This window comes from Rhinolophus hipposideros (genome assembly GCF_964194185.1).
Source record: "Rhinolophus hipposideros genome assembly, chromosome: 9".
Lineage (NCBI taxonomy): Eukaryota > Metazoa > Chordata > Mammalia > Chiroptera > Rhinolophidae > Rhinolophus > Rhinolophus hipposideros.
This window is the reverse complement of record NC_138055.1, coordinates 50,766,338-50,774,386: the sequence shown is the minus strand read 5'-3', so window position 1 is coordinate 50,774,386 and position 8,049 is coordinate 50,766,338. Positions and strand designations below refer to the sequence as shown.

The following is an 8,049-nucleotide window of genomic DNA, read 5'->3' as shown; positions in this document are numbered from 1 at the left end:
AGAAACCATCCTGATAGATTCAGTATCTCAAGATATCCCATCACACCTGAACTCCAAACCTGTGGATCTAACTGCCTGCCAGCCCTTCCTCTTGGTTGTTCCATAGTATTTCACACTCAATAAGTTTAAAATTGACCTTGTTGTCTTGCCCCCCACCCCGTTCCTGTGAAAGGTCCCACCAATCTGCCTGGTTGTTCAAGCCAAAACCTTGGGTCATCTTTGCTATTTTCCTTTCTTTCACCTGCCAATCTCTCCCTAGGTCCTGCAGATGCTACTCCTTGAATATTTCTCAAACCCATCCACTTCTATGCCCACCACCATCTCTGGCATGTTTCACTGCAACAGCTTCTGAATTGGTCCTCCATCTCCTTCCAGTAGTTTCTGCACACTCAGTCAGAGTAATCTTTCTAAAATGCATGCCTAAATACTTCATTCTCCTGATTAAATCATTTTCTTTCCCCTTTCCTTAGAATAAATTCTGAATGCCTTGATATGGCGTATAAGGCGCTCATTTCATCTTTCCAACCTCAACACCATGACTTCCTTTCTATCTTTTATCCCAGTAGTATAGAACTACTTTCAATCCCCAAACTTGCTCTCTTACCTCCTGGCTGACTTATCTACCTAGAAAATCCTCCGCCTCTCCCTGCTTCACTTGAATAACTCCTGCTTGTTCTTTGGTGCTCAGTGTGATGGCCCCAACTTTGGGAAGCCATCCTCACCCTAAGGCTGGGTTAAGCGCTCCTTTTCATGTTGCCACAGCGCTGTCTCCTTATCTCACTCATAGCACTCATCACGAGGTTGGAATTGGTTGTTTATTTGTCTATCTCCCCCAACCCAGACAGTGAGCTCCTTGAGAGGAGACTCTGGCTTATTCCCTACACCTAGCACTATAATTAATTGAAGATCATTATAAATCCAGAAGTGGATTTTGACTTGAAGACAAGGGTAAGATGGAATGGAGTTGGAAGACAGCGTGGAAGGAGACATTTTCAAACAGGGGAAGTGATGGTGGCAGCAGAATCTGATTTGCTGGTTAGGTGTTGAGTAAGTTTAGGTGGGTGGCAGAGCCAGGCCAGAGGAAAGAGACCATGAGGCAGACATTGGAACCCAGACAAGAGATGATGGTGGCCTAGACTAGTGTGGTGGCCACGGGGATGGGGAGAATGAGTTGAGAAGTAAAATTAACAGAATAGCTGTTTGCAGTGAGGGGGGAGTGTGGAGATAGGAAAGGAGTGTAAGATGAGAGATGAGGTGGTCCTAATTTGAGCAACAGAGGTGCCCTCTTCTAGGTGGGGAATCCAGATCACAGATAGTGGAGAGGGAGATGAGGGGTTCTGTTTTGGACATGTTGAATTTGAGGGACCTATGGGACACCCAGAGGCCTCTGGATGTTCTGGGCTGCAAGTGGGGAACAGAAATTAAGAAGGAATGGACCGAGAGGTAGGAGAAAATCCAGAAAGGTAGATAGGAGTCATAGGTGCCAAGATTGCAGGATTCAGAAGAAAAATGACTAGAGACGAGGGGAAAATACTGCTGAGCCTTCTCCCCACAGGTACCCCCCACTTCCATAGACACAAATGCATTGGAGAGGTTTCTCTTGACAGCAGTTTTATTTGCTTTGAAAGTGAAACTCAGACCCTGGCCCACCCCACTGATCATGGGATCATGGCAGGAGTAGATTGGACCTGGGGACCATTGACCTCTTACCAGGATGAGAAAAGGGGAAGATACGGGTCATATTTATATGTAAGGCAGGGAGAAGCCCAGCCACTGCAGGCTGGGCAGGGCTTGGCTAAAGGCCAGGGAAGTGTACCATCCCCTAGACACATGCAGAGGGAGAGGAGACCCATTCAGGACTGGTTAGGGTATGGGCTTAGAGTAGGCCTAGGGCAGGGTCAGGGAGCTCTGGACCAATGGGTTCAATAGCTGTGAGTAGACTTGTCCAGTTCACTGCGCTGTTCCTTCTGGGATTCTGTCACCACCTGCTGAGATAAAGGCATGTGAAGAGCACAAACCATTCAGCACCATTCTCCTTCCAGCTCCTTTGGGGCATGGTGTCCCCCTCTCTGACATAAGCAGCTGAGGCTCCAGTCTGTCTTCCACTTTATCTCACTTGCTCCCTCCCACCGGAAGAACCACTAACCCAGAATCCCTAAGATCAGCTGCAGCCAGGCTGGGGCTCAGAAATCATACGAAACAAAGGGCTCCTGGTCTCAAGTGACCCATCTCACCTCGCCATCCCGGGTCTCAATGGTCTTGATCAAAACCATCTTCCGGCTGTGGCTGTCCTGGGGAAGCTCCATTTCAGGCACTGGAAAAAGCAGGTGAGGGGTGGAAGGAAGGACGCTTGGGGTTTCCTTTTAAGCCCCCATTCCTGTCAGTGAGGGACGGGACTTAGGATGAGGGGCGAGAGTAGACCAGGACTCAGTAGTTCACCAATCCCAGAGCAAAGCCATAGCAAGAGTCTGGTCAGGGCAGAAGTGGACAAGGGGACAGACAGGTAGGAAGCCAGGTGAGGGAGACTCACCAGTAGTCTTTATATTTAAGGACGCAAAGGAATGGACTGGCACGGAGATCCTGCGGGGAAAGCAAGTGGGGTCAGCTGCTCTGCCCAGGCTGCTCCCTTTCCCTGAACACCCAACCCCCCACGCCGCAGCCCCCTCCCCCAGCCCCGCCCCTACCGGCTCTCCTCGCCCTCCAGCAACTTCCGGTAGGTGGCGATCTCGATGTCCAGGGCCATCTTGACGTTGAGGAGCTCCTGGTATTCGCGCAGGTGTCGCGCCATCTCCTCTTTTAGCTGCCGCAACTCCTCCTCAAGGCGCGCGGCGCCGGCCTGGTACCCTCCGGCCTCCAGGGCAAACTGCTCCTCCAGCTCCCGCAGCTGTCTGAGCAGGGCTTCGTTCTGGCGGGGGGCAGTGGGGGGCACAGGTGGAACAGCTGTCGCCGTCCACCCTAGGTCGGGCGCGCAGCCTGGTACTCACCGTGCTGCGCAGTCCGTCCACCTCGCACGTCAGGCTCTGGATCTGGCGTCGGGACTCGTTCATCTCTTGCTTGGCCTGGCGCAGGGCTTCGTGGTTCCGGTTGGCGGCGTCGGACAGGTCCGCGTACTGCGGGATGGGGGCGATCCGTGTGTGAGCGGGCGGCACACGCCCTCGCCCCCGCGCCCTACCCTCCCAGACCCTCCCAAGTTCCCCGGGGCTCTCGCACCTTGGACTTGTACCATTCCTCTGCCTCCTGCAGGTTCTTCGCCGCGATGCTCTCGTATTGCGCGCGTATGTCTCTCAGCGCCGCTGTCAGCTCGGGCTTCACGGTCGTCTCCACCTCGATCTGCTGCACCTGCTGGTTCTCCACGCTCACCTGAAGGTCTCGCAGCTCCTGCCGCCCAGGACAACACGACGTCGAGTTCGCCGCGCAGATCCCACGCGGGCCGCGCAGTTCGCGGACAGAAAAGAGCAAAAAACACTTGAATGAACACAAGGGGGCGCCAGGGAGTGCAGCACACGAGACTGCGCCGCCTGAGCGCCTCGGGCTTGGAGCCTGCGGCCAGGTTCCAGGGTGCCGCTGCGCTGCTCGCCACCAGGTGGCGCAGGGGCGGGAGGCAAACCACCTGTGGACTAGGGTTGAGGGGCTGCATGTACCCAATCTCACTTCGTTTCCCCAGGGCTATTTCTTCGCTCCACCCGCCAATCTCCCGGACCCGAGGAGACGACCCCCAACCCCCGAAGCCTTCCCTGACATCCGGGTATATACCCACCTCGTCGTGCAGCTTCTTGAGGAACTCAATCTCATCCATCAGAGATTCGATCTTGCGCTCTAGCTCCAGGCGGGCGAGGGTGGCGTCGTCCACGTCCTGCGTGGGATGGCAGTGGGGGTTCAGGAGCAGGGAGGGGCTGCTCAGCCCGAGGACGGGCCAGGCCCTCTCTGTCGGCCTCTGAAGGCTTATGGTCACCTCCCCGCACCCGCAGATGCCACCCTGCACACGCAGGCCTGGGGTCGGGGTGGAGAGACGGGCGTCGACTCGGGGCCGAGGCTCACCTTGCGGAACAGCACGAGGTTGTGCTCCGCGTCCTCCCGCTTGCGTGTCTCGTCCTCCAGCCTGGCGTGAGGAGTGGACAGACACCGAGCTGCGGGCTTACCGTCCTCCCCGCCCCCCAGGATCGGGGGTAGAGGCTGGCACTGCCCGGGACTCTGAGGAGGGGGCTCAGGCTGCCTGATGGACGTGCTCCCACTTTCTCTCTAACGGGCTGGGAGCTGAGCTGGGGCCCCGTGATACGCAGGGCAGACATAGTCACTCCCCCTCTCCCTCACCTCCCCAGAGACTCAGCAAAGTGGCCGAGGGAAGGCGAGGACGCCCCGCCCGCACACGCCCGCCGGGGCTGGCCGGGGCAGTTGCTCCCTCGGGTGGCTGGCGGGGAGGGGAGCGAGCAGCAGCGCTTCTGCGGCCACCGGCCGGCCCTGCCCCCTGACCTCTGCTTCAGCGCCGCCAGGTCCTCGGCCAGCCCGTCGCGCTCCACCTGCACCCGGTCGCGCTCGCGGCCCAGCAGCTCCAGCTCCCTGCGCAGCTCGCGCAGCTCCTGCTGGCACAGCTGGTCGGCGCGCGCCGGCTCCTGGCCCCGGGCCTGGCTCAGCTCCCCGCGCAGCACCGCGTTCTGCTGCTCCAGGAAGCGCACCTTCTCAATGAAGTTGGCGAAGCGGTCGTTGAGCTCCTGCAGCTCCTGCTTCTCGTTGCTGCGCGTGGCCAGGAACTCCTGGTTTAGGGCCTCGGCCATAGAGAAGTCGAGGCGCTCCGAGGGCAGGCGCAGGAGAGCGCCCGCGCTGGACCGGGGCACACGGAAGCTGCCCAGGCGGGCGGAGGAGCTGGACGACGAGCCCAGCAGGCGGCTGCCGGAGAAGCGGGAGCTGGACGAGTAGGAGAAGGCCCCGGGGGACAGTGAGGGCGGTGGCCCGAAGGTGCGGCGGTAGGAGGTGGCCCGGAGGCCCGACGGGTGGCTCATGGCGGCCGAGGACGGGCAGTCACCGCTGGCAGAGTTGGTCCAGGAGCTGCAGACCGCATGGAAGCGGCTTTATAGTCCTGCGGGCTCAGGGGGGGCACGGGCAGCTCCTCCCACTGGCCTGACTGTGCTGCTATGTGGGGAGGGGGACGCCCCACCCCTGCGGAGCAGCAGGAGCGCCGCACCCGCTATCCCTGGTTGCTGGCTTCCCGCCTACTTGGTTCCCCCTGTTGCTGGCAGGGAAGCAAGCAGGGATGGCGACTGCAGGCAGGCCAAAAGCAGGCAGGATTGGAGGTCAGCACCTTCCAACAAGTATCCAGAGCTGCAGCCTAGGATGGGAGGGCCTGATTTGAGCTGGGGTCCCTGCCTGAAAGAACTGGTAAAAATTGGGGAATAGGAGGACTGGAGGTTGAAGGACAGGTGTCTGGTACATGCGTAGGGAGGAGGCGGCCCAGGTGGATGGAGAGCTGGCCTGGCCAAGGCCCCACAGCCTGTACCTCCAGTTGTCCCCTAAAGGCTAAGCTCTGCTTTCACCGGGTGTCAGCTACTCCCTTTGTCACCACACCCAGGGAGATATGGGGGACAGGAGGGCAGAAGCAGCTGAGGAGGGTGGGGAAGGGCTGATCTCTCTGTAATCCCTAGGGCCCTGTGAACGGTTGCTGCCTGGCGCCAGCTCTGCAGCTAATGGACTGGCCACTTCCCCTCCCCCTCCCCTGGACACTTGGCCAGGGGATGCCTGCTGATGTCTCAGCTTTAAAGACACAGTTCCCAAACCTGGACCTACCCTGGGCTGCAACATGGTGGGGACACCAGAAGGGCCTGAGGGAGACTGGGCTGGGCTCTGGGTCCCTCTAGGCAGGGTCTGTGCCCTGCCAGAAGCTGAGCTGAGTGAGCACCAGTGTATGCTGCCTGGCTTTCCTGGATTCTCCCTTCCCCCAACCAACTGCTGCTCAGTCACAGCCTTACGGGAACCAGGGCTATTTGTGAGAGGAAGGGGAGGGGGCTGAAGGGTGGTACTAGCTGCTGCCAAGGCTCAGAGATGGACAGACTGGCAGGAACTGGTTCCCAGTGTTGGGGAGTTGCAGGTACCCAGGGATGGAAGGTGCTGGATGGGGAAGAGATGGGGAAAGAGAAGGTGCCCATCCCTAATGGTTCAGGGACTGAATGAGGAGAAAGAAGGCCCCAGAACAGATCTACAAGCCTGTGCACACAGATACATAGATCTAGTAGCACTATGTGCACACACATTACACAACCACACACATCACATATCCCTTCCTAGCCTCTCCCACCCTGGAGTCAGCGGAAAGGCTGATGTCTGGCCTTTGCACGTCAAATGGCTTCCACTACACAGGCACAGGCTGCCCAGGAGTGGACAGAAGCAGCTCGGATGGTCTGCAAGAGTCAGGGTGATGAGGCCTGCTGGGTTTGCCAGGAGCCATGGGGCTGTGGCCGCTGAGGACTCCAGGGCTCTCCAGTAGGGACAGGTCTGCCTCCGATTGGCCCTGAGGACAAGAGCTGGGTGTCTGGGGAAGCAGATTTGGGACTCTGGGTTGGATCTCTGGCTGAGACAGTAAGGAGGGCGGCTCCCTGGCAGCCAGCTCCTTCAGCATTGCAGGGCAGAGGAACCTCCCTTCTTTGTGTGTGTCCTCTGAGATGGGCCAACGCCTGCCTGCCGGCTCACATCCCTACCTCCTTCCTCTCCTCTCCAGGCCCCTCCTTCCTTCCGGGCCATTAGTCTCTCCCTGCTCAGCTGCCAGGTCCTTCTCCTTGATGGGTCTGGTTTGGTTGCCAGGGGAATGGGAAGAGGGAGGATGGGAGACAGTGGACCGATGGATAAATCAGGGCCTGTCCCTACTAAATCCTGGGAGCAGGGAGAGATAGGGTCCTGCCTGGGCCTGGGGGTGGGGTTTTGGCAGGTGTGAGGAGGGGACTGAGGAAGGCTTGGTGCTTTCTGCTGCAGCCCTAGGCTCTGAGGCCCTACTGCTGTGGGCCTGGAGCCCCACTGACTCCAGCCTAGGCCCTGCCCTGCCCCTGTCTGCCATCCTCCAGGAGCAAACTGGGAGTCTGAGCTACTACTGCGTGCGGACAGGCAAGCAAGGCCTGGGAGGACCAGCTTGGGCCCTGTCTTTATAAGGAGCTGCTGGTAGACCTGGGCCTTTGCGAGTAGGGGCCCCTTGGGCTGGGCCTGACTTCCAGTTGGGATTCCATCCCCTCCAGTGCTTAAGCTCCCACCTCCTCTCCCAGATGCCTCAGAATGGAGGGGACCAGGGCTTCCTCTCAGGGCTCTGGGATCTGGGGAGGGAATAAGGCTGGGGCCTGTGTGGGGGAACCAGGCCTGCTGGCAAGGCAGAGGAGACTTGTCCCCCTTATTCAGAAAGAGCCAGGCCTGAGAGGTCTTGAGACCAGAAGGAAAGTAGGAAACAGTCATGGTTGAGAGCCAGGGCTCTGGTATCCAGCTGCCAAGCTTCCCGTCTGACTCAACACTATTGTGTGAATTTAGGCTTATTACTATGGTCTTTCATGTTTTTTGGTAAAATGGAGATAATGGTAACTTCTACTTTATATTTTAATCCTTATTTTAATCCTTTCTTGGAAGGATTAAATGAATAAATACATGTAAAATACCTAGAACACACACAACAACAACTGAAAATGTAAGCTAGTTTTATTACTATCATTATTGTTATTATTATTATTGACTTACCGAGTGATATTGTCAGCTCCCTAATACAGTGAGGATCTGAACTTCTTTTAGATCGTCCTCACTATTGGCTACAAGCAGGTCTGGACCCAGGGTGGAAGGAGCCAAGTACTTCCTGGCTGAAGGGAAGGTGGCCTCGTCTTCCTGTGTGGGCAGGTAGTACACTGATTAAGATGGAGACTCTGGGTTCAATCAAGGCTCCACAACTTAATTAGCTGTGTGCTTTGGGTTTGAGTGAGTGACTTAACCTCAGTTCACCCCATTGCCTTTATCCACAGGTGGGGATGATAATTATAGTACCTCCCTCATAGTGCTACAATCCTTACGTAGTGCTTGGCACACAGGACTTGC

The 8,049-nt window shown here is 57.4% G+C and overlaps 1 protein-coding gene across 6 annotated transcripts; it reads right to left on the bottom strand.

The window, feature by feature from the left end:
* Positions 1-1,594: 1,594 nt before the first annotated feature.
* PRPH (peripherin) lies at positions 1,595-7,837 on the bottom strand. Of its 6 annotated transcripts, none has more exons than XM_081058084.1 (10): positions 7,702-7,837; positions 4,312-5,043; positions 4,039-4,099; positions 3,758-3,853; positions 3,211-3,378; positions 2,985-3,110; positions 2,685-2,905; positions 2,531-2,580; positions 2,235-2,314; positions 1,595-1,988 (listed from the first exon to the last, which is right to left on the bottom strand). In XM_081058084.1, the coding sequence occupies exons 2-10, from the start codon at positions 4,995-4,997 to the stop codon at positions 1,923-1,925; spliced, it is 1,554 nt and encodes a 517-aa protein (XP_080914210.1). In that variant the 5' UTR covers positions 4,998-5,043; positions 7,702-7,837; the 3' UTR covers positions 1,595-1,922. The 6 variants fall into 6 exon arrangements, with proteins under 6 accessions (XP_080914210.1, XP_080914212.1, XP_080914213.1 ...); XM_081058086.1 differs by having other exon boundaries at positions 1,595-1,985; XM_081058087.1 differs by having other exon boundaries at positions 4,471-5,043.
* Positions 7,838-8,049: the final 212 nt, after the last annotated feature.